General features: G+C 34.8%; 2 protein-coding genes across 3 annotated transcripts in view; both read right to left on the reverse strand.

The window, feature by feature from the left end:
• The window catches only part of tei (irregular chiasm C-roughest protein teiresias), a 762,167-nt gene that overhangs the window by 707,320 nt on the left and 27,506 nt on the right, over positions 1–27,341 (reverse strand). Inside the window, exon 1 of one of the 2 annotated variants that reach the window (XM_074171964.1) lies at positions 948–1,149. The exons of the other annotated variant lie outside the window; for it this stretch is intronic. The gene's annotated coding sequence lies outside the window, so the exon portion shown is untranslated. Of the gene's footprint in view, positions 1–947; positions 1,150–27,341 lie in introns of those variants that run through there. 2 annotated transcript variants of the gene reach the window in all.
• On the reverse strand, positions 5,339–10,317 carry LOC141481122 (uncharacterized). The gene is made up of 3 exons (XM_074172237.1): positions 10,181–10,317; positions 9,443–10,078; positions 5,339–5,358 (listed from the first exon to the last, which is right to left on the reverse strand). The coding sequence occupies exons 1-3, from the start codon at positions 10,299–10,301 to the stop codon at positions 5,339–5,341; spliced, it is 777 nt and encodes a 258-aa protein (XP_074028338.1). The 5' UTR covers positions 10,302–10,317.

Raw genomic sequence — 27,341 nt, forward strand, 5'->3', positions numbered from 1 at the left:
ACGTTTCCAAAGACATATCTTTCGAAATAATATCAGAAATAATGGAGAGTTCGAGTAAGTTTGAATGGTTTTATTGTATTTCCTTATCTAAATTTGCACAACTACTATCTCTACTCAATAACAGCAGTAAAAAAACTTCCATTGCTACTGAGAAACTGATTGCTAACTTTTATCTTGCATTTTTTTTCAGTTTTTCACAAATTGTTGATGATAGTTAGATTCGGACAGTTTGATCTCGCTATTTAAAAGTCCCTTCATAACACTGCCAAAACTGATAATTTCACTGAAACGGTCATAATTTCCATCTCCTTTGATAGTAATAACAACTGTCTAACTCTGGTTAGCTTCAAAATATATTTCTCGGAAAGACCTCTCCTGTTGTCAAAATACGTAAACATTTCCTTGACATATGAGCTGTAGGCATTTGAAAAAACTTCAACTTACTGAAGATACTTATGATAGAAACACTTCCGAAGTTGATGTCGAACTAACCACGTAATCTAATTATCCTTCTTACTGAATTCCACATGAATACATATAATTTCTCAAACTACACCAAACCAAAGATATTTCCATAAATCCCTTTCTAGTACTCTAATGTATCTATTTCAATGACTAGAAGTTTTTTGTTTCCCTTATCTTGCAGATGAATCAAAACTAGTTGAATCTAGACTCTTCTCGTAAATCACGAGAGCATCCTGAGGATGATATGTTGGAAGAAAAGTCGGTCTTGATATCTCCATCAATATTTTTCTGAAATAAGTATTGTAATTGGGAAATCGATAAAAGAAAAGCGAATATCATATCGCATTCAAAGTGATGAAATTTTACAATAGCTCACTTGAGGTTCTCATCACGGATCTAATTCACTCATCAAGAAGAGTTCGGATAATCCTTCGAAGCCTAAGTCATTGCTGACAGCGCATGTAACCACAAAAATTACGTACCTAAAAACTTTCACAAAAAAGGAGTAGCTCTACAGAAATCCGCTAAAAATATCCAGGAAGAACACCCACTCAACACCAAATGCACGTCGGAGCCAACCAAGAGCGTCGCGATCTTTCGTAACGTAAAACAATCGACGCTCGACGTCGCGTTGCTGAATCGGACTGACGGACGGGATGACTGGATTCGCCAGATGGAGTTCTTCCAGTTGCGTCTAACGGAAAGCGCGGCAGACTTGATAGAGGATTCTGTTTTGGTTGATGCAGATGCGATGTTCGGACGGTATCGGTATCCCCGACAGAGGAGGGAAATGTTTTTGTTGATCTCGTGAGGTTGTGACGTGAGTCGATTGTCTTCGTAAGAAGATGAATGATACGATGTTGAAGGGAATAATCAGATAAAGAGATGAGCTATTTTCCTGGCATCATTTTCAGCGCCCCGTTCTTGTTCCTGTCGTTAAACTTGGGGTAAATACTACGAAATATTTATTGCAACTGATATGGGATTCTATACAATTTTTCGAAAAAAAAGTCAAAAGTTGTTTATTGTGATGTTGTGAAAGGCTGGAATGTTGGAAAATGTTGCTTACTAATATCACAGATAACGGTGAATTGGCGGAGTGGTAATGCACCTTACTCCCGATAGAAAAGTCGTGACTTCGATCCCAGATAGTTTTCTCGAGATAATTTATCTAGTTGAGGTGAGTTTGCAACGTTACACGCCTGACGGGCTGCGAATATTCTCAAGGTGATTAGAGGAGTCATTAACACGAGGCTAATGCCCAAATCAGTTGATCTCGTTAACACAAAAAAATAGCACAGATCTGCCATTGGAATATTGAAATTCTATACCTAAATATAATCTGTTTTTTATCATTCGCATCGGAAACTATTGTATCACATTCTACATTCATTATCGTTTCGTTGATGTCAAAAACAGATTTAGTGATTTTATAAAAGAGTCTTGTTTTCAAGGCAGTAAGTATGCATATTATCTACAATTATTAGCTTTGCTGAAAGTTGGAGGGTTATGTGATCATGTACTTCAAGATATTGAAATATTTTCTTTTAAGTGAAATTTCATACGGATACTCATTCATCATTACATTGAAAGGGTAATAATACTAGTTAATTTAATAATAATAATACAGATATACAGAGAGTTGTCAATTCTTGAGAATTGGAGACCAGTAACATGGTTGAATTCGTGTTATAATTCATTCACGAGAATCTTATACACACGAATACTCACCAGAGATATCAGCAGGTAGGGTCGAAGAAAGGAGTCGCTGGATATGAAGAGAACCTGCTCATCGATATGACACAGGACTCGATACAGTATAAGCGTAACATCTCTATGTCCTGGGTCGATTACCATAAGGCATTAGATTCAACATCACATGAGCTCATCTTGCATTTGCTCAGATGCCTTGCATCACCCGACAAAACAATTAGGTGCTTTGATTATCTGATACCACTCTGGTGGACTGAATTTCAATTTCAAAAGAGGACGATGCAGGCATTATGGAATAGATGCGAGGCTCGTGGAGGAAAGCATCCTGCATCATCTGGATATCGGAGAGACGTATACTTCCTGCTATCCACAAGAGGTATCAGCAGTGAAGAACTCTCTCCGTGGCAAGTATCCGCACGTACTCTGATATATTTGGTTCGGACGAAATCTGTCAGGGCTCGTGCGGACTCGGGATGAGCTGTATAAACTCGACATGCAGACCCAAAAAATGATGCATCTCCATAGAAGTTTATGAAGTCATCAGGAGTTTGATCCCCTTCTCTGAATGATCCGTGACCATATGAGAGCAGGAATTGTAGCATTTCCCTTCAGGAAAGCTGCTCTATTACTGAGTTGGATCCTGTTCAGAAAAAAACCCACATAGAAGCTGCAGACTTCACTTGACTCCTGCCGCACGGTGTCTTCTTCAACAACATTGAAGACTTCGGCTTATCAAAACAACTGACTTTTGCTTTCCTCAATCCATCTTGGCCTGCCAGGGTGGTGTCTTCAACTCCTCAATCTACCATTACTAGAAAATAGAGCTACAATGAAGTATCTATCTGCCTACTCCCAAGGGTTTCGGGACTGACGTCAGAGTCGCAACTTGTTACTGGCTTCCGAAAGGGTTTCAATCTGCACAATTCCAAGCGAAGACTTTGAAGGCTCTGGTCTCATATTCACATATCTAGACAGGTGGAGAGAAGGACCGGTAGTTGGAGACAGGGTGGGTTGATAAGTGGAAAAGAAGGTGTTGTACAAATGAACTATGTTATGTTGCAAGATGTGCGACATGACAGTAATGATATCCATGAATGCGGTAATATTAGTAACTCATCTCGTTTACTGAGACAGACGAGAAGTTTTTCAATTCCAAAAGCTTCGCGGATAATCTTGACCTGGAAAGATTCTTTAGTGACAATGGTTTTGGTGTGTTGAGAATTCATCCCAAGATGGACGAGGCTGGATCTGATTTACGGACAGCAAGCTCATGCTTTCTAAAACTTGGTCTAGACTTGTTCAAAATTCTATGTGTTTATACTGTACCGCATGAGAAAACCTTTTCTATAGTAAAACACGTGTTACGGTATTGAAAACTGTATATTGAGAATTTTACAAATAAGTGTTCATTGAATAAGTTGAGTATCAAGTATACGAAGTGTGTTGATATCACAATCCCGTAATATTCCTAGTTTAGGTTTTCTCACGTTATAAAACCACCGGAAGGTGAATGAAATATTGAAATTTCATGCCCTACTCCTACATCGGTTCTTTCATTCTTGGAATGCTTCATATTAAGTTATCTCGAGGAATTCAACCCGTTAGGAAAACTATGAATCAATGTTTAAGGAAAACGAGGAAATGTTGACCTCTTGATGTCAATGGTTTTTATCGCTTGTAACCTGGATCTCAAACGAGGTTCTTGGGAGGAAGAGAAGTTGATGAATCCACGTTATAAGTTCTTATGAAGCTAAAAAAAAATATCCACTAGTGCTGGTATATTTTATTTTGGTGAATTTTTTTAATAACTTTATACTTTTCTCAGAGAGAGAATAAAGGCTTAAAGTGTTTTTTGCCAGTTTGCATCTAAAAGTACCTTCCATGCATGATCTACACGTCTTTGTAAAGAGTTCATTTTGCACCGAATTGCTTGCTTCTTTCCTTTGGAGCTTATCCACAATTTTCATGTGAAGATGGAGAAGTAGAAAGTTAAAAACTTTCTTTCCCGGAAATTCATCTCTCCTAGTGTCATTCCAGCAATCTGTAGCCAAAAACAATCTGCAGCCAAAAACTGAAACATTTGAACACATCAGGAACATCAAAGTGTACGGAAGTCGACGTATTCGACAGCAATACAACTTTAAGGACCGTGTTCAGTCCACGCTAGAGTTTTCAGATGTATATCAAGTTGACGAGACACTTTTCGAAATTTGCAAAACGAATGATTTCACAATTTGCCGCTATTTATTCGCTAAATAATTAGTTGTAGAAGAAAATATTTTACGCCCCTCTTTTTAAAAAAATACATGTTGTATCGCTAACTTGATATCAAGTTAGCGATACCACTTTTTTATTATAAAGTTTTCCAGAACTTTGACTAGACCATTGGTTTAGTATATTTATTCGCTAATTAGTTGCGGAGGAAAATATTTCATTTACCTTTTGTTTTAAAAAATTCATAGTATCGCTAACTTGACATCAACTTTTTATGATTGAATTTTCGAGAACTTCAACCAAAATATTTCCTTTTCCTTATTTTTAACACACATTTGAGTTTTCTGCAATTTTGACATTAGTCTAATTGTCGGTTAGATTAGGATACCACAAACTCTCATTCCGGAACGAACCAACAACCTCAGCTCTATATACAGAATCTACCTTGAGGCAGGACACGAAATCGAAAAAATTCTCGAAATATCACCACGGGTGAAGGCGAGATAATCACGTGTATTTACAAATAAAAGTTAATGACAAATTGCCTTATGGCCTACTCGATACTTCGTGGCCTGAGGACAATGTACTTGTCACTTGCCATAATTGTACTATTGTATGTTAAATGGTCAAATAAAATACTCTTCTCTATTCTCTAATATTGAACAAATTCTTTGTTTTATGCACTTGAAGATATTTTGAATATTTTCATCAAAAAAATACATGTGATTTTGGCTAGAGGGAGGGTAGTTCACAACATCACCAAGCATCAACAGAGGGGGAGGAGGGGGGTTAAAAAGTTACTAAAAACATCACTTGATTAATGGACGACCCCGAAGTGCCGAAACAGCTCTCTGATATATTGCTTGATGTATTAAAATTGATCGGTTAATGTTTGGGATCATGGTAGAAAAATTATTGATTTTTGTGTATGTTAAATCAGGCTGATTTAATATTTCGTAGCAGAACCTTCAAAAAACAAATCAATTACTTAATGAATCAATTTGAAGCCGAATTCAGGAGGGGTTCGTGAACACCCCAAGTTTTTTTGTTAGTAATCATATAATGTCAAATCTTAGTACCTATTTCTGGATGAACATTTTATTTTCAGATTTTCAACAATGTTTCAATGTAATATTGAAGGCGCCTTAAATGAGCCTAAAATTATTGCATATTCAAAATTTCTGAAAGTTGAAGAATTTAGATTTGGTTCTACTAGCTTAACGGTTAAGCCAGCAGAACCCAACATTGTTTCTAAAAATAGAACACCTGTATAATCGGCGATAAGAGAAAAGATGTGCCTAAAATAAGCCTGAAATTATGATGGAATCCGATTTGACAAAATGTATAAAAAACATTTTGGGTGAATCAAAAATTCGGCAATAGAATACAAAATTAGCCTAAAATTAGCCTTAAATTATGGGTGACAGGGGTGACAAATTAGCAAGACAACATGTATTTGTTTAAACGACGAGAAATTATAATATTTTCCTTCGCAAGTAATTCGCTAATGACTAGAACTAATGGTGTAGTCAAAGATCTGGAAAACTCAATAATAAAAAATCACTGAGAAAACACCCACGATTCAATTTTAATAAAATTTTCGTGGATGAAAACTTTTTCTGGAGAATTCTATGTGAACTATGTATTTGATCAAAGCTCATATGTCAGACTTTTTGTAGGGCAGAAAATGAACCCACACTCTTGTTTTTATTATTTCGTAACTCTCTCAAAACTTTCGTGGATGTGACTTTTTTCTCATTAACATAACATATATTATATTACCTACTGAACAAATTCCGTAACTCAAATTACTTTGTCGGGCAAAAAATCCATTCCTGTTTTTTATTTCATTTCCAAAAAAACATTTGTGAATTTATTTTTTTATTCTATCCACGAATGTTTGGAAGGAGTTATCAATTTTTGTTGAAAATGGATGGAAACAGGGATAATTTAATGCCTGACAAAATGAATTTGACATGTGTAACTTATTTATAATATGTAATATAATATATGTTAATGAGAAACAATTTACATCCACGAATGTTTTGAGAGAGTAATGGATTAATAAAAACATGGGTGAAGGTTGATTTCCTGCCCTACAAAAGGCCTGACATATAAAATCCGACATCTGACGAAAAATGTCAATGTCATCGGAGTAAATTTTAGGTAATTGATTGAGTTGATTCATGGGAGATCTCTCGCATCGCGTCGGTTCGACAAATCCATGACTGGAACTCGTGGCTGTTTTCACATTGATTAATAAAAAAAAATATCGATGTTAAGTCAGCGAGACACCATGTAGTTTTTCAAACAAAGAGTAAGTCAAATATTTCCTTCCGCAACTAACTAGAGAATAAATATACCAAAGTCAGCGAGACACCATGTATTTTTTGAATAAAAGGAACGAAAAAATATTTTTCTCCGCAACTAATCAGCGAATAAATATACTAAACCAATGGTCTAGTCGAAGTTCTGGAAAACTTAATAAAAAAAAATCGTATCGCTAACTTGATATCAAGTTAGCGAAACACCATGTATTTTTTAAATAAAAGGGGCGAAAAAATATTTTTCTCCGCAACTAATTAGCGAATAAATATACTAAACCAATGGTCTAGTCAAAGTTCTGGAAAACTTGATAATAAAAAAGTCGTATCGCTAACTTGATATCAAGTTAGCGAGACAACATGTATTTTTTTTAAAAAAGGGGCGAAAAAATATTTTCTTCCGTTACTGATTAGCGAATAAATAGCGGCAAATTATGAAATTATTCGTTTTGCAAATTTCGAAAAGTGTTTCGTCAACTTGATATACGTAGTTTTCAGTCATATCAAGGATTAACAGTGTTGCTCTATAAACTGTTTTGTGAGAATCTTACAATCAAGTGTTGCTGAATATTGTTACGTTTTTTCCCGTGGGATTACCAATAATTGACTACACTGTATGATAATCAAACTTAACTTTATTTCACTTTCAATAAAACAAAACACTTCAACTTAAACTTCAATTATCATTCAAATGTATATCGCCTTACTAGATCGCTCCGCGTACCGTACTGTCACTTCCATTCCACTGTCCCGATAGGCGAGTGTATCGTGTTAACATTTGGCAATCGAAGGCCGTAGAAAATTCTCCGGAATTCTATCGAAGCGACGCGAACATCGAACAACCGCGAAACATCGGGAGCATTATTCTTGAAGCAACGCCATGTGTGGAACGGCCCAGCGCATGACGAGTTAGGCGTGATCTTGGTCACGTCACAATTGAATTATGGCTACCAGCGGCCGGCGTTATTTTTTCTAGGGCATGATTTACAACACAGAAATTACTTTTTTTCACAGTTTATATACCAAATATATTTTCATTCAATTGATTTACTTGTGATTAGTATCTATATTTTAAATTTTTGTATCATTACAAAGTCGTCAGCTGAACAAATAGTGAAAGAAATTTTAGGTTTCGAGTCTGAAAATACATGAAAATATTGTGAAGTATAAGAAAAAAGATATCTGAGAATAAAGAGTTGATAGAATTATTGTGAATTCATCAAAGAAACAAATCACAGATATGACTGTCGAAGACGAAAGTGTACTGAATATATCTTCAATGAATATGCTAAAATGTCTGTTAACGCATTTTAGCATATTTTTCATATCGATTTGGAAAGCAACTTCCAATTCATAGTGAAGATTTAATAAACTTCCGTGGAATAACTTCCATTTCTCCAGAAACAGTCAGAGGAAGTGAATTATAATGAAAGAGGTTCAAGAGTGATCATCTCTTCCTAAAATCTTCAAGATAATATTCCATGATGAGTCGACCCATTTTGAAAAGTACCTAGGTTGGAATTTCAAGGAAGCAGTCATCGTCACTTAGCGTTTGTGATATTAATCGAAATTCAGGCTTTCTCGCTTGCATATTGTTAACTCAAACGAATGCAAACTTTCTCCATTTCAGTTTATTTCACGATATTAATTGTTTCCGAATTGGTGTTCGGGGAAACGGCGAAAATTGTGCTGTGAAAGCATTATGGAAATGGAGAGTCAGTAGGGCATTCTTAATCCCTATGATAAATGTTACAGCAGTTGAGTTAATGTAGTATTATGTGGTTGTAGTATAGCCGTTAGGTTCGGGATTTTCTAGTCATTATCTGTGCAATTAATGTAATGCTCATAAATGGCGGCGAAATGGAAAATGCGATTCACTCGTTTGATACAAGAGGATACCTCCTTTTAGTGTATGCGTCGTTAAGACACCAATGATTGGCTGCCAGATAAATGTTTGTATGGGTTGAGTAGAACTCAAGCTTATCTATTTCAAAAAACTCCATTTGAAACTAACACGCGACAAAAACGCTTAACTTTTTTTAAGAACAAAACACATGCATTACAGGAAAATCCTCGAGGCGCTCACATAGTGGTGTCTGTGCGAAAGTAGGAGTTTTCCAGGTGAAAGAGTTCTTGAACAGTGAAGTTCGAGTTGTACTGAGTTGAACCTCAACACGATGAGCAGTCACAGTCCGGCGCGTATTTCTGATATATACCGCTCTTGGTGGAAAATGTGCCAAGTCACTTACATGTTCGTCATCTTGATTTCGTTCAGATTGGAGCCTAGCTCCCCTACCCTTTAAACTGGCATTTGTCAGAGAGACAAATGGGTCATAACTGATTGAAGCAAATTCAAATCCAAGATAGAGTGGATGTAAACATTAACATGCCCTACGCACGTGATAATGAAAATCCCAAGAATTGGCCAGGATCGTATTCAGAACCAACATCTTGTTGATCGCAAATGCTATATCATACTTAGGAAAACTTTTTTATAATAACGAGTGAAATGCACAAGTTTTGCATTTGACGGGAAAAATGCAGATAATATGTGTAATATAAAAAGATTTTCATTGGATTTTTCACAGCGCACTCAAGCATTATATGAAAAGAGACGTAATTATTTCTTTATTGATAATTTTTATTTTATGTAAAATCAAAAGGAATAGTTATCAAAATTATTCAACTGGATGAATTTGTCTTTTCATCAGTAGTGTCATCCTCACCAATCTGAATTATCAGTGCCTCTATTATGTTATCAAGCTTCCACATCTTTGTCTCGACTTCCGATATCACATGTTGAACACACTTCTCCCATTTCTCCGCTGTGACTCTTTTCAAAGCCTCATCAAAAAGTACTTTGAGATCTGCAAATTTGAACGTGGTGTTATGCTGAGCTACAAAATTCTTCACATCCGCCCATATTAACTCGATAGGATTGAGCTCGCAGTGATATGGAGGCAGGCGAAGGACAATTTTGTTTTGGCCTGCTGCCATCTCATCGACTATATATCTTTGGTATTCAAGCTTGCGCTCCTTGACAATTTTTAGTAGCTGTACTCTTAGCATTGAGTCTTCAAATCTAATATTCTTTGATCGCAACCAATTTTGGATTTCAACCTTCTTTGAAGACGTTGTCGGAATCTTCTCTAACCGTCGCGAATGATAAGGTGCATTGTCCATTACAATCACAGCATTATCCTTCAAATGGGGTAGAACTTTGGAAAACCACTGTTCGAAAGATTCACCGTTCATTTCTTCGTGATAATCTCCAGTTTTCTTCGACTCGAAACACCACAGCCTTTCAGCAACAAATCCATTCTCATTGCCGATGTGACAAATAATAAGCCGTTTTCCTTTACCTGAAATTATGAAGAGGTATGCAAGTAAATGAAACAAATACGAGGGTTACATTTTATATATTGAGATTGAGGCAGGTCTTAATATTAATAATATAAGTTTACCTGATGGATTTGTTAATCCGGTGGATAGTCCATCTAAAAAGGCCCTCCTAGATGAGGTCACAGTTTCATCGACCCATACTTTAGGGGTAGTATGACCAGCATTAACCAAGGTTTCATCCATATGATAAATTGTTCTCTGTTGTTCCCTATAATATTCAATTTTCTCTCTTCTCCATAACACAATTTCCTCTCTATCCAATAATAAACTATTGCGCCCTCGTTTTTTCCATACACAATTCAAATGTTTCAATACTTTATGGAATGTTGACCGCTCAAAACTTAGCAATAAAACATCTTCATTTATTTCTGTGAGTACTTTGTCTATCGTGGGTATTTCATTTCTGAAAAAGTACTTATGCACTTTCCTCCTGATTGCATGTTTATCAGCATCATCCATTGATTTTATTATGGTTTGACGATTCTGATTTGTATTCGGTTTGGAAAATATATGATTTTGTTTATTTTCCCGTAAAACATTGTAAATCGAAGCGCAACACACTCCAATTTTATCGGAAACTTTCGTGTCTCAATTTCCTCCATCTCTTTCTTGAACACATTTAAAATCACTTCTTTCATCTCAACACTCAAATGTCTTTTTTTGGATCGTTTCCTGGCTGGACTCAGAGGATATCTCACAGTGTCATCAGCAGTGTCTGTACTGGACATCTTGGAAAACAATTTTAAACAATATACTATAACGCACGCCACATAAACACGCAAACGACTGATTACAGCCCTGTGCTGGTACCGAACTCGTACCAAGAAGGCGAATTCACCAATGAACGCTGCCCTTTCCATCTGACTCCGAGCGATCACGTGAACATCACGCTTCGGTTTTGTTTTATTTTACTCTATCTTGGATTTGGATAGACTTTAGTGATGGCGGCTTGAATGTCGTCAGACATTAGTACCGCCCTTTGCATTGTACCCCTACCTGGCTGGGATGAGATGAATGAAGATATTATTCATCTGTTAACGGAGGACATCAGGGCCTCATTCGACAGAGTGTCGGGGCCTTCTATTTCGGGAGGGGTCGTCTACAGCGTAATATATAGCTTCCCTAAATAACGGATACCATGTCACTTGAATACCTTATGTGAAAGTATCTATAGAAGAGAGACAAATGTCCAACTTTTCTTCGATGTTCCAGGCTATCAAGGTTGCACGTGATGTTCGCGTCTCCAATCAGGCGGATTGTTCTTTTCTGGATGCAATCCAACAACTTCAGGGTGTGTTTTTGGGCAGATCTCCATACATGAGAACAATACTCCAAAGAAGGTTTGATCTGAGCTTTATAAAGCATCAAAAGTTGCTGAGATGTGTACAGTTTTCTGGATCGGAACAGTGTTGCATGCTTTCGAGAAGTAGCCTTCGCAATTCCAGCGACATCATTGTGCCAAGACATATTGGTGTCCATTTTAACCCCTAACAAACTTATCGAAGCAGAAAGCGGAATTATGTGTCCTGACATTAGTATATCCGGTTCAGAGAAATTTATCTTTTTGGAGAAAACCGATGCCTAGGTGTTTGTGGCATTGAATTGAATCTAATTATTTTCACCCCAATTTGAAATCACTTTTAGATCCTCATTAAGATATGCTTCACCTGCTGCCGGTGAAGATATGTCTCCGCAGCCGATGGTGTAAAACATTCAAGGAGGTGATTCCTCCTAGAAAAAAAGATAGGATCTATCAAGTAAAGAAATTTCATTGCAGCATCCCTTGTTAAGATACAGCCTCTTAAAGGGCGTACATAAAATTTGTATAACAAATTTTTTCACAAGCACTAAAAAAGTTACAATATTGAAATTAACCTGACGTTTTGTACTTCCAAAAAGACACTTAGCCAGAAATTTATTTGGTTTACCCCATGGTTACAAGGGGTGGAAAACGCAACCCCTAAAATTTATTTCCAATGTAACTTTTTGTCTTATTATTTGTTCACCATTTAAAAATTAATTTCCGATAGCTTGTTTCATTATAAACAAAAAATGTGTCCTGAGTTTTTTGCCCAAAATGAACCACTTCGCAGCAAAAAATTATTTTAGGAACAACTACAGAGATACATCGTCATAAATGCTAAAATACGAAACTAATCTATCTAGTAGGTCGCCATTAGCGATAGTGACAATTAAATTGGTATGACGCTGTCAGTTTGTGAATTTTCGAAATTGAATCAATACTAATTGTGTTTTGTTGTTCTGTTCTTAATTTGTTACTTTAATAATTCACTTGAGGAAATGGCTGATGCACTACGTTTACGGTCTGTCGCAGGGAAATGGGTTAGAAGCTTCTAGAAGATTTGCTGAAATGTTTCCTCAACAGCAGCATACTTCACATAGAATATTTGCTCGACTTCATCAACGATTACGAGAATATGGTTCATTCGACAAAAGAACGCAGGATTGTGGTCGCCATCGAGAAGTACGAACACCACAGCTTGAGGAAGCAGTACTTAATTTGATTGAAGAACAACCTACTACCAGTACTAAAAAGATTGCTTTCCAGCTATATGTTGATAATATGACGGTATTTCGAATTTTAAACCCTTACCATCTGCAACGAGTACAGGCACTGTTACCGCGAGACTTTCCATACCGTCTTGAATTTTGCAATTGGATGCTGGAAATGATTAGAAGAAATTGTGACTTTCTGAAGACGATATAATTCACAGAGGAATGTAGTTTTTTCTCGGGACAAGATTATTAATTTTCATAATTACCACATATGGGCTGATGAAAACCATCACCCTATTGTCGAAACTAAGCATCAAAAACAGTTTTCTCTTAACGTGTGGGTCGGAGTTATCGGGGATGATTCAATTGGGCCTCATTTTCTACGTCCTCGATTAAATGGTAAGGCATACGTTCAATTTTCAAGAGAAGTGCATCCAGTACTGCTGAAGGAAGTTCCTTTGGGCGTCAGAAGGGATATGTTTTTTATGCATGATGGGGCTCCCGACCATTTTAGTCTAGTAGCACATCAGCATTTAACTGAAACATATGCAAATCAGTGGAAAGGTAGAGGAGGACCACAGAACTGGCCCGCTCGATCTCCGGATCTCAATCCACTCTAATTCTCTATTTGGGGCCATTTACAGCATTTGGTTTATCGTACTCCTGTTCGCGATGTAGAGGACTTAAGAAACCGTATCATCGATGCGTGCAGGGTAATCAGAGAGACTCCAGGAATATTTGAGCGAATACGTGGCTCAATGCGCCGACGTCTAGACGCATGCGTAATGTCTGAAGGTAGACATATTGAACATTTACTATGATTTCTACATGTTGTGTGTTTTGTTATTAATAAATTAGTTTTGTTTATTGCCCTTTAATCGTTTAATACAGGTACTAACTATAAAATAACAATAAATCCAGTTCGCATTTATGACGATGTATCTCTGTAGTTGTTCGTAAAATAATTTTTTGCTGAGAACTGGTTTATTTTGGGCAAAAAACCCAAGAGACATTTTTTGTTTAGAATAAAACACGCTATCGGAAATTAATTTTTAAATGGTAAACAAATAATAAGACGAAAAGTTACATTGGAAATAAATTTTAGGGGTTGCGTTTTCCACCCGTTACAACCATGGGGTAAACCAAATAAATCACTGGCTAAGTGTCTTTTTGGTAGTACAAAACGTCAGGTCAATTTCAAAATTGTAACTTCTTCAGTGCTTGTGAAAAAAATTGTTATACAAATTTTATGTCACCCCTTCAAGGGGCTGTATCTTAACAAGGTATGCTCCAATGAAGTTTCTTTATATGAAAGATCCTATCTTTTTACGATGAGGAATCACCTTAAATGTTTTACACTTATTCAATTACACCCGGTATAAACGGATTCACATTCGTTTAGACTAGTCAGAAAATTATAAATTATGGTCCTATTGGGAAATAATTTAAATTTCTTTAAAATAAATTCGCAACAGGAACATCTAACCTTCGTAGGGGTTTGACCCCCAAGGCCTAAAATATTTCCTTGAAAATAAAACTCAAATTTTCAATATCATCTGATGGAAAAAATGGTCGGAATGTACTGAATTGTTACCCTACATGATTTTAAAAATTTCAAAAGTCGTTCTTTATTAAACGATGGCGTTAAAGAAGTGCTTAGAGCATTTGTCTGAATTCACCAGGCTGATTCATCTGTTCTCGAGTTGATTACTCTCGAGTGCGTTCCCAGTGGAATCAACATAAATAAAAGCAGTAGACTGACTTGACGGAATATAATTGTATTATTATTTGATGCAGGCAATTTCGAACAATGTCGCTGACTATTAATAGGAAACTGTTATTGTTTTCCCATCTGAATGGAGATATTTCTTCCCTTATAATTGAAATTCCGTGGAAGTATATTTATAAATTAAGTCGAGTGTCTCGGTTCTACGTTTTGTTTGTTATTTCAGGCATGTTTCGGAAAAACAGTTTGTCACCTTGATGAGGAGATTATCCGTGATATCACCATGATATTTTTCAGGATTTCCTCTAGCAGGTGATAATATTTGTTTTTTCAATATTTCAAAACAGTTTAAGATTTTGACAAGAATAAATAAAATCTGATTTAACAGCTGTGTTTGTTGGAGAAAATGTAGTGTTGTAGTGATATATCAGAACTTTGATTTGAAAATAACAATTTCATGTTGGTAAGAACCAATGGGCCTTTTCATCATAAGACGAGCGCAAGCGTAGCTGTCATATTGAAATGGCGGTAATTCAAAACATTCGTACTGTTTTAATCAACAAGGAATATTATCTCTACATGCTTCACTCGTTAATAATTCAGTTGAGGCTCATAATTGTGAACAATTAAAAAGGTGGTTAAAACGAACGACAACACTAAGTGATTTCTGTTTGTGAGGTGGCAGTCAATTTTGAGGATGCCAGTTAGTAAGAAAGAAACTCTTTGGTATTGCGTCAAGCTTTCGGAAATTTTTATTTCCTTCTTCTGGACTTACTAAAAAATTATGAACAAATTGAAAACACAGTTACAATTTCATAGACCGAATGAGACTACTTACAATCGTGAGTTTGAGACTTATCGGTCATCTGATGCAAACAAATAGTGTAGAAAACATTCAAATATTAATTGAGATCTTAAAAGACTCAATTGTACCGAACAGCATGGTTCAATTATGAAAATCAATTTCAGGTTAGTCACGTGAAGCGTGATTGATGTATGACAAGTGATAATTAATAACTGACCAATGTTTAAATGTTTTCTACACTATTCGTCTACACAAGATGACCGATAAGCTTTGATTGTTATGAAGAGACTAGCTTCTCTCAAACTCACTATAGTAAGTAGTCTCATCCGATCTATGAAATTGCAACTGTGTTTTTAGTTTGTTCACAATTTATATATATATATATATATATATATATATATATATATATATATATATATATATATATATATAAGACTCAATAACAACAGTGGATGGAGATATTTACAACATCTCAGGAAAATGTATAGAACGAAGTACTGCTAGATCACCCTGTACATGACAAAATTGAATGAAACGAGTACGAAATAGCGGGAAATTTAAAATTCAAATTTGTATACTAAAAATTTATTATTTCCATAAATAGACAACCGGCAGAGATTGTTAATTAATATCAAAGGAAAACAAAATGATATCTATTGAATAAAATTGGAAGAGACATCATAAATTTGTTGTTGATATTTAGAAATGATGAATTATGGTTGTAAACCGTTTCCCTAGTTACGGGCATGAGATGATGCTAACCAAAAATTCATATGTTTAGACATAAGTGACGTTAAACATGTATATATATATAAATGTTAAGGAAACATGTATCTGAATTGATTTGAAATCCCTGAAAAAATTAAAAAGATTAACCGAAAATAACAATTTTATTAAACAATAACTGTATTTACAAAGAAATAACATGCAAGCAACAACAAAAAAAATAAAAAATTTAAATATTAATAAAAGCTGAAAATTAAAACTGTTATCACACCAAGACGATTATGGATACTAACAATCGAAACGTCGTGACATAACTTGGTTTGGAATCTTTTAATTTTTAATTTTCATTTTTGTTAATAATATTTTTTCAATATTCAATTTTTTATTTTTTTGGTTGTTGCTTGTATCTTATTTCTTTGTAATTACAGTTTTTTTTTAATAAAATTGTTATTTTCGGTTAATCTTTTTAATTTTTTTTCAAGGATTTCAGATCAATTTATATTATATTAGATAATGGAAGTCCGAACTGATGAAAGACACCACGAAACATCGTCAACCACCTTCAAGCAAATGTATCTGAAATTAAAAATAAGTAGCAGACTTATAGAGGAAATTATTTTTGAGATATCAAAGTTGGAAATTTGAAGTTACAAAAATTTATAGTTGGTAACTAAGGAAAGTATGTATAAGATTTTTAACTTTTTTATCAACAAAAGGATTCTTCTCAAGGCGACGAAAGGAAACGCCACGCAAAATTGTTGTTCCCAGAATTGAATTAAAATTTATAGAAAAAAATAGTGAACATTGAATAATTCTATAGAAAAATAATACTAGGAAGTGATAATAATACTAACATGTATAAGCCAGTTAAAACCGAAGAACTCATCAAGAAATTTATTACTTGAAAAATTTCAAGCAGATGAGAGAAGAATCCGGTGGGGAAGACACAATTTTCACTGCACAAAATCCACAGTAGGAAAACTAGGTATTTACCTCTTTCCATATCGAACATAAAAAATATATGTATATATTAATATATAAATAACTTGTCCAAAAAGGAAACACCCGACAATTGAATAGAAATCAAAATTCATGAATTTCTATCAAACATAAACTGCAAACTGTCCAGGAGAGAATAACTGACATTTCACAAACTGATGGTACGTTCCTAAATTCACATTACTTAGGTCGGTGTAGCATAGAACAACTTTTAGAGTAATTCGCTGTTCTTTTAATTCATAATTTATATTTGGAATTCAGATTTTATTAAACTGTTTTACATTTTTCCATTGTCAGTTGTGCCTTTCCAAAATTTTTTTACAGGTACACCTGCTATTCAGAATTTTTTCTGGGTAAGTAATATTTGTGTTTGAGCCTGAATGGTTTGAATTATACAACTAATTTTCCTTTATTTTCAGTATTTTAATATTAATATAAATTACAAAAAGGATTTGAAGCTTCATAACTCCTATTTAATTATATGCGTGCGGTTTCAACAGCTGGTAATGCTGTCATCACAAAGGTTCTACTCAAACTTTGAGTAAAGCCTTGAAAATATTGAAATTATTATACCACGCATGTGTAGAATCTCTTCTATAATACGGTATAATTTGTTGGGGTAGTATAAATGCTACTGCATTCGATCCACTAGAAAAAATACAGAAGTGTATTTTGAAAGTTATATATAACAAAAGTTCTCATTATCCAACAGAACAGCTTTATGGGGAATCTAAAACGATTATCACATTTCTCCTGAAAAATAGAAATAACTTGAAAAACTTACCCCACAATCGAATAACATGAGCTCAAATAAAACAATTGGTCATGTTCTTGTCTCAGTTAAAACACTTGATAATATTGGTCTGATGAAGAAACGCATTGAAAAATGGATCCTTGAACAAAGTAGACCGTTTGTCAAAAACATTATAGAGCCAGCAAACTGATTCATTTTTTTTATTTCCTCTTCTTCTTGATTAGTTTTAATTTCCTCTAAGCTCACTAGAGAATTCAAAAATTAGTTATTTCCGCAATAACAGGCTGTAAACTGATAAACTGATGAGGTAGAAAAATCATGATTCTCATAAGACGGAACAAAGGAAAACATTTGTTTCCACAGGCAGGTTCCATGCGAACCTAAGTGTTTCCTACAAATGAAAAACTTTTCATCAACGATGTGTTTGAGATGAAAGACAGTTCGAAAAATAGCCTCCTTGCAGTATTGCTTTCTTCAAATATAATTGTATTATCCAAATTCATACTGTCTCCAGTTATGTTCACTTAGAGGGGATCTGATCTGCAATCGCTCTTGAGAGAAATAATACGATCTCTCAGTACTCTGAACGTTTGACCAATATAACTAAGTACAACATTGTATGTAGATTTAGTTCAATCTTCATTTCGAAGATGATCACGTGATGATTGAAACACGTGCCGATGTGTTGAAAATGACGGTTTGGTGATGGGATAAAACTCAAATCATATTCATTACAACACCAAAGGTGTAGTAGGGAAAATAAACTGAGTTGCTGCTGATGATGTAAATAAAAATGATTCATCAAAAAATAATATTACGTATTTTTATATTTTTCTTGTATATCCTCGAAACCATAAAAGTTGATCGATTTCTCGACCCGAAAATAAAAACCTACTAGTTTTCGATGGTAAATCTTATTTTTGGTAGAATCAAATGAATAATCTCACCTAACCAGCGCCCGATCCAGCTATTTCGACGCTCCGGGCAAAATGATATTTGCCGCCTTTTACCCATGCGTTATTCCATAGATGGTGTAATTTTAACCTATAAAAAGACAAGTTTTTCCTGCCGATATCAATGAAACAAAATAAGTTTCGTTTTAAGATATTTATTCAAATCCAGCATCCAACACAGCTTGAAGGACGCAGTGTGACCACATTTTATTTTTGTAAGCTACTAAAATATGATGTGAAATTTCAGTGATGTCAACAGTAATATATTATATTCTAAAAACTTTTGTGTAGAGTGTGTTTTCTTTTGTTCAACCATCTTACAAATTTTCGCCGCTGACGCCGCGCCTCCCTCAATTTTGCCACCCCTCATTTTTACCGCCCCGGGCAATTGCCTGGTTTGCCCCCTCTAGATCGGGCGCTGCACCTAACAAAAACTACTTCGTTCATAAATGCCTCAGATATGTAAAATATTTCCTAAGAAACCATTCAATTTTCATAATCAACAATATTGTTTGATTCTCAAAAAAGACCATGTTATTACCAAAACGATATGATATGGAATAATTTGAGGGAGACTTTACTGTAGTAACAAGAAACTCCTATACTCTGTCCAGCTAAGCAACAGAGTGCACTGAAATATCATCATGCATAGTGCACGTAATCTTCCGGACAAGGCTGCTTGTACAGAGTCGCACTAAGGAATGACCAAAATTTTATTTTTGTTCAATAATATGCGGCTGGGTATAGGAAATTTTCCAGGTGGAATGAAGGGATACAAATTAGCAGTTTCTTCAGCCGTATAAGTAAATTTTAAACTTTTAAATACCGTATATGTACACACCACAGTCGTTGAAACATAACTGGCCACTCTGATACTGTATCATAAATTCCGCCAGCCAAATGCTGTTAAATTTTACCCAATAGATGCAAATATGCGTGGTGATCATGCTTTGATCACGCGCCTATCTTTGTTTGGGTTACTTTGTTTGTTGAATGGATATAGTTTAGTTCAGTTTAAAACCTCCTGAAATGTTCAAAAGCAAATTAAACCTCTCTGAAGAGGTGAAATACTTTGGTACCATCCTCGACAGGAAGCTAACAAAGAACTCTCACCTACAGAGTAGAGCAAAAAGAGCGTATGTGGCCCATGAGCAATGTCGGAAGACAGTGGGGTGCACATGGAGTCTTCCACCCCGAGTGGCTGAATCTATACAGCAATAATAAGACCTATGTTAACATACGGAACCATTGCATGGGGACCGAAAGTTCTGCAAGCAACGGCCATCCAAAAAGTATATCAAATACAGTGACTGGCTTGTTCAAACATCACAGGAGCCATGATAACAACACCAACCGCAGCAATGGAATTAATTACGGGTCTGACCACTTTGGACCTGTACGTTAAGGAGGTTTCGTTGATGGCCATGGTACGATTGCGCACGGCTGGTGTGAACCTCGAAGTAGGAATGGGTCAATTGAGGCTGAGCCTATGGCGAGAAGCGCTTACTGCGCAACCTTTGTTGCAGGCAACCAGTGATGCAATTAAACCCAGGTTTGTGTTTAATAAACCCTACAAAATACAAATGAAACAGAATACAGAGTCAGATGCTACAAATGCAATACGCATACATACAAACGGCTCAAAAACCAAAGAAGGCTCAGGATGTACTCCAGATCACTAAACCTAAGGATTAAGTGGGGAATGGGAAAAAATACCAGTGTTGTCCAAACAGAACTGGTTCGAACAGACAACTTATTTCCTCAGGGCTAGAACTAGAGTGCCACCAAGATTTAGCCAAAGACTCGGTAGATAATAACATTATCCTGAGGTGGGTTAAAAGGCACGACAGGAGTAAAGGTAATCGCATTGCCGACTCTTTAGCCAAGGAAGCGGCTGGACTAAGAATTTTAGGATCCAGTGGCGACAATTGCGGAACTAGCCAAATGTTACACTCTGAAGAGATAGGATGGAATCAAAGGATGCTATCTTGCCAGGATCATCATGGGTGACCGTGGGAAGCTGGCGCCGAAAAAATATCTGGCGATGACCAGGAAAAATCTACGCCTAACAGTAGGCCACTGTCAACTAAGGAAACATCTCCATAACATGAAGCTAGTGGACACACCTCTCTGCAGGATGTCTGAACAGGAAGATGAGACTGTCAGGCATGTCCTATGCGAGTGCCCGGAGTTATCGTCAATAAGAGAATGTGTTCCGCGAGTTCCGATGTACAATGAGTCACATGTGGCCTAAGTGCTGTGGGCTTACACTCACCCTCCCTACTCAACAGATACATTTGTTGGTCTGCTCGTTTATATATGAAAATGCAAATGTTTTGATTTGAATTAACACAGTTTTTTGGACCTTGTTTTATTCAGAATGAGGACAACTTCGAAAGTTTCCTATATTTTTTGTACGAAAATGGAGAAGTTGAAAGTCAAGAAAATGTTTTACCAAGAGCAACTGTTATCTGCGAATCAAAATGTTAACATTTTGTCACCAATTTTAGCATAAGTTGGGAATGATTCCTAATGGTACCAGCCGCACATTTGTGGTTTCAGTTATTAGATCTTGTGTTTACCTGCTGCTGGTGGCTCTGCACATTTGTATTTCTTTCTTTTGGTAACCAAGTGTTGCCCATCCTTACTCTTGGCTGCACCATACTGATGATAGGCCAAAAGCACGAAACACATGTTTATGGTTTACCACTTTTTTGAGGGCTATGTCTTTATATATATATATATATATATATATATATATATATATATATATATATATATATATATATATATATATATATATATGATGTGTTGTTTTTCCGGGTGTTCATCCGTTGTGTACTATTCGATAGTCGACGTTTCGCCATCATCTCAGATGGCATTATCAAGACGAGTTACTGCTTCGCTTCGAGAGGTGTAACGTCGACTATCGAATAGTACACAACGGATGAACACCCGGAAAAACAACACATCATATTCTACCATGATACCGTGTCCGCGGTTTGCCCCCCTTTTTTGGGTGTTATGTCCACTAATTGTTTCTTTTTTGATTTGTATATATATATATATATATATATATATATATATATATATATATATATATATTATATTTTTTTTTCGATTGATGCAACAAATTTTCCTTTATTTTGAGTATTTCAATATTAAATTCTACAAAAAGGATTTGAAGCTTTATATCTTCTATTAATTATCTGCAGATAATTAATAGAAGATATAAAGCTTCAAATCCTTTTTGTAGAATTTAATATTGAAATATATATATATATATAGTTTTCTAAACGTCATTGAATTCATATTTCAATTAACAAATTACGAGCAGCTCAGCCATTTAATGTCGCCACCTTGTTCAAAACTCAATTTATCGAAAAGCTCCTCAGTTCTCGGCGCGCTGCGTTCTTCTATCAACCCCCATTACAACTTGATTTACAACGACCGAAAATACCCGAAGGTCCTATCTGTTCGTGGCATATCCTTGCACCCCAAACGAAAGTTCTTCTTTCTACCATGATATGACAGCTTCTTAGATACGTATCACTCAACAACGGTTCTTGAATAAGACTGACTCAGAAGCGAAATTCGCTGGGTATGTTTTCAAGTGCATAGGCCAATCACCCTTACGGAGCAGCGTTACACCCCCTGAGTAGTCCACAGACATCGCCATGACAACAGGCGCATCTTTTCATCACACATTGTGGCTGAAAGAGAAGCACATCAAAGTACCATCCGTACGATGTCCTATAAGAACAGAGATTAGGGTGATTAATTATAGGGCTCGGCGAAAGAGGCGCTGAAAAATGTCAATTAGCCTGAAATGCGGTCGGAGTAGGTTATTAGGTTGTAATATAAATTTTATATTAACGGTTAGGTGATTTGTTAAATGGGTATTGGCACAAGTATTTTCAATGCATATCATTTCTCAAAGTAACATTATCGCAGTTATTTGTTGATATCTAGTTATATCTAATTATATTATATAACACCCTAGGCGTTCAATTTTATTCCTGACCATATAGAAGAAATAATGAATTTTAACACGTTAAAAAATAAAATAATACGATTCATACACGAAACACCAAGAGCCAAATGTAATGAGATCGTCGAACCAAATTTCTTCAACTGATTCATTTTATTTTATTTATACTCGCTATTACATTCCAAAATGTTTCTACTTTTAAAATGTTCTTATTAATGTGTTTGCTTTTTTAATTTCTCTGTTATTTCCATATATATTTTTTGAGCGTATTGCTTTTTTCGTGGTGTTCCTGTATTGGACTGAATATTTATTGGGCAGTTCAGTAATGTACTTTTATCTCAAAACAGGTGTTTGCTCACTTATCGAGTATCATCTATGCAAAAAAATTATTTACTGTATAAATGTTATCATAATTATGTTTGCTTTTTGTATTACACTGTCATATATATGTATAATCTTAACGACTAGAGAAATGTACAGTAAACTGCATTAACGGGGTCTTTCAGTCGAAAAATCAAAACTCTGCTCTACGTTGCCAAGCTTTCGCTTCTAATGGGCAGCTTCTTCAGGGCAGTAGAAATGTCTGAAAACAATGAATTGAACATATAAATTGATGAAGGAAGTTAAACAAAAAAATCCTATACCTACATTGTCCGCGGTTTGCCCCCGTTTTTGGTATGTTGTGTCCACTAATTGTTTCATTTTTGATTTGTGTCATACACACACACACACACACACACACACACACACACACACACACACACACACACACACACACACACACACACATATATATATATATATATATATATATATATATATATATATATATATATATATATATAAATATATATATATATATATATATATATATGTGTATGTATATATATATATATATATATATATATATATATATATATATATATATGTATAATCAAAACTCTCTGCTTTGCCAAGCTTTCGCTTCTAATGTTAAGCTTCTTCAGGGTCTATAATTTATTGAGTTGTGGATTTTTTTGTCAATGAATAACATTACAAATCATACTTACAGTAAAAATGAGTGAAAAACAATGAACTGAACATATAAATTGACGAAAGAAAGTTAAACATGTATGGATTTTTTCGTTTGACAAATGTCATACCTTCACATAAATGTCATTTTTCAATGTGCATGATAATTTGATAATCTTTTACTCTGAAGAGAGAGTTGATTGATACAATTTTCAATATTATCATTTTCTTTTTTGGTGTAGTTCCAGTAAATATACTGCTGAGATTATTAATGTCAGTTCTCTTATTCATACAATCAGAAGACTTATTAATTTCTATCATTTCATGAAAAAGGCGTTTGGAAATATTTTTTTCGTATGTAAAACTTTGATATTAGAGTAATTTGGTTTATGTCTTGTTTCTATTGAGTGTTATCCTAATGCACATGATTTCTAATTAAGCTTTATGTGAAGTTATTCTATCTGTAAGAATTCTAGATATTGTTCTAATATAATCCAAATTTCAATTGTTACAAGGAATGTTATAAATCACATTTGACTTTTTGTAGTATCCGTTTTAATTTGTATTCTAAATATAAATTCTTTATAGTTTTGATATTTTTTTGGCATATTTTGATATTTTGTTCATCATGAAAAAGTTTTATGATATTTGATGAATTTTCAAGATTATGTATAGATTTATAAGAAAAATTGATAGGTGAACTATTATTATAAATTTATGTTGATTACATCGGAATTTATATTACTGCAGGTATTGAAAATTATTTTATTGAGAAGTTTTCTGAGATAGGAATTTTCGATCAATATATCTCTAAGAAGTCTGAGATTTTTTTGCTTGAGGAAATGATGTACTAATTTTTCTATTTTTTTTATTTTCAAACAGAGTATTGAATTGATTTTAACCGATTTTTTATGAAAAAAATAGTAATTGACATATATTCCTGAATTAGTAGGTTTGACATACCAATCAGTGATCAAGGATTTATCAGTTTTACGGATAACTCTTGTATGAAGAAAAGAAAGGGTTTGATTATTTTCTATTGCGATAGTGAATTGTAATTTTTCATCATATCTGTTGACATCATCAAGAATTTCGTGAGATTTGTCATAAGGTATTGCACAAATGACATTGTCAACGTATTTCTTAAAAAATTGAATTTCAAAACTCAGTTTAGGAAGTATCATCACTGTATGGTCATACAATTTCCCGTCAGAGCTACCTCATAAAAGTAAAGAACAATATTTATTGGATCAAGAAATCCAAACTATACATAAACTCCGCATATAAAGGAAGAACACGAAATTCGTATACCAAGTAACAAACCGAAAAAATTGATGTCAAAATACTCCTGAACATCTACGTCGTTCACGATATTCCATTAAATTTTCAAATTGTCGTCCATAGTTCCTTAAACACATATTCGCTGTTGCAATAGTAATTTTGTGGCAATTTTTCAACATTCGTGGAGTTATAGCCATGCAAACCCTCCTTATTGTATCTTTCAATTCATCAAGACTGCCAAAAGTTGAGGCGAATACTTTGTCTTTAAGGAAGCCACACAATGGGAAGTTCAGAAGGGTCAGTCAGGTGAACATGGTGGACATTTAATAGGACCATTGTTTCCCATCCATCGTACTGGCATAGTCGTAATGAGAAAATATCTGCAAATAGTTTTGATGATTGTCATGATGGGCACTTCAAGCAAACCATAATTGATGTTCTTGTGTTGAGTATACTTGATGTTGAACATGAGACGATCGATATGATGAAATTGTGCAATTCTGTTTCAAAATACCTACAAAAATATCTCCGGGTCTAAGTTATAGTATAAACTCAACTGTATGCGTGCAAGATCATATTCATTATTTCTTAAGTAAGTCTCTCATGATTTCCCTAAAGACTTCCTCATAACCCTGCTGCCCTCATCGACCTTTATAATCCTTTTCGAAGGTAATGAATTTGCGTGTCGGCTAAAATCACGTAAGAAATGAAAGGGCACTTAACTAATTTGTCGGAACACTCGTTCGCGGTCTGTAAATACTTTTGGGAGCACGTAAATTGACCTCATAAATTCGCAAGTGGCTTTAATATAGTTTGCGGCTTGCCTTGAGACCGAAGTTTACGGAAGCGCGGCCAAGATGGAAAATCCGCTGGGAGAGAGTTTATTCAGTTTCATTGTTTTCAGTGGTAATTTGATGGATTTGAATGTCATATAAACGAGAATGAAGTGCACTCTGTACCGATCTTTGAAACGAAAGAAACTTCTAGAATGTACCTACTCGTACTTTACGTTTCTTTTACCACCATTCGTATATCAGAAAAAATAAAGATGACAGAAAGTCCAATAATTCATCAGAGATTACATATATTTGTAGAGCAATAAAATATATGGAAAAAATATCAGTTTCAATTTTTCCCTGAACAAGATCACTCAAGTTTATTTTGCATTTGAATAAACTTTATATTCATTCATTCATAGGGAAGTAAGTATTCAGTCGATGATCTGTAATACACTACTGAACTTCACTGGTTTCACGATCATCCAATTTCTCTGAAAACTTACTCGTTTGTTTGCTGTTATCTGTCAAGTATGTAAGTGAAAAATTATTAAAATATTTTCAATATAAATGGGTGCTTACCTTTCTTTGTCACTTAGTATATTATTATCTGAGTTGAATCGAATTATCTCCATGAAAGAAGTGTTGTTGTACCTTTGGGTACAACACTTCTTCATTAGAAACTTCATTCAACTACTCTGAAGTTTAACTCAAAAGACACATAGGTACTTATGTTGAATCTCGGTGAAATACCCTTGAGTTCATCTTGAATTGGGTTGGTTTATTCCAGTTGTTCGTGACAGCTTCAGAAGAATCATTTTATATTCACATACTTCATTATGGTTGTTGAGGTTGAGTTGAAAAAACAGCCTTGGCTGATACTCCGCCTATTCACCTTTATTCTAAAAGCTCTTTACTTTTCATTTTCTTTGGCTGTTTTGTACTTTTTATGGCCAATAAAGACTTATGGTTAGTCTATATACAAAGGAAGACCCTCTCGAAAAATATTTAACTAACAAATAATTGAAATGAATCACAGTAAAACAAAAACACTAATAAGATTTATGTAATTGTGATTTTTCACCGACAATACTTTGTAGTTGTGGATCAATTTTACTTGTACCAATTATCAAAAGAGATTTAAGATGCTCATCGGTTAATTGAGATCTGTAAACATTCTTTGTGTACTTCATCTTGGAAAAGGTTTTCTCACACAAGTAAGTAGTACCAAAAGCAGAAAACAACCCACGACCAAATTTATGCAAATAATCAAATTGTTCCAGTGGAAGACTCTTATAAAATTCCAACAAAGATGAATTTTGATATTTGTTCTCAAGCATATCCGTAAATCAATAATTTCCATTTGGACTTCCGGAGCCAGGGCTTCAATGTCATAATCATAAGGATTTTGAAAAAGCTTAATTTCATTCGCAATGACATCAAAATCTGAAAAACGAGTATCAAAATTTATCTTCAAAGCACTCAAAGTTTCGATTGCAAAATTGACGGGAAATTCAGTCTCTGTAGTGTGGCCGAATATTTCACATGTTTCAAAATGTGTGAAACATTTTTTACGTAATTGCGATTGAAATAGTATTATTTTCTGCCTGAAGGATTTGATATTGGTGTATAAATCAGGGAGAAGCTGATTTTCTCCTTGCAATCTCAAATTCAGTTCGTTCAT

The sequence above is a fragment of the Leptinotarsa decemlineata genome, unplaced genomic scaffold (assembly GCF_025532065.1).
Source record: "Leptinotarsa decemlineata unplaced genomic scaffold, Ldec_3_MD MMD2_tig00000035_RagTag_RagTag, whole genome shotgun sequence".
Classification (NCBI taxonomy): Eukaryota; Metazoa; Arthropoda; class Insecta; order Coleoptera; family Chrysomelidae; genus Leptinotarsa; species Leptinotarsa decemlineata.

What these genes read in the sequence shown, in the direction of transcription:
- LOC141481122 (XM_074172237.1), bottom strand. Translation starts at nt 10,301, where the DNA reads ATGGATGAAACCTTGGTTAATGCTGGTCATACTACCCCTAAAGTATGG. An exon ending in CGGATTAACAAATCCATCAG is followed by an intron (nt 10,079 to 10,180) that starts GTAAACTTATAT and finishes TCATAATTTCAG; the next exon opens with GTAAAGGAAAACGGCTTATT. An exon ending in GGCACTGATAATTCAGATTG is followed by an intron (nt 5,359 to 9,442) that starts GTGAGGATGACA and finishes TGTTTTTTGAAG; the next exon opens with GTTCTGCTACGAAATATTAA.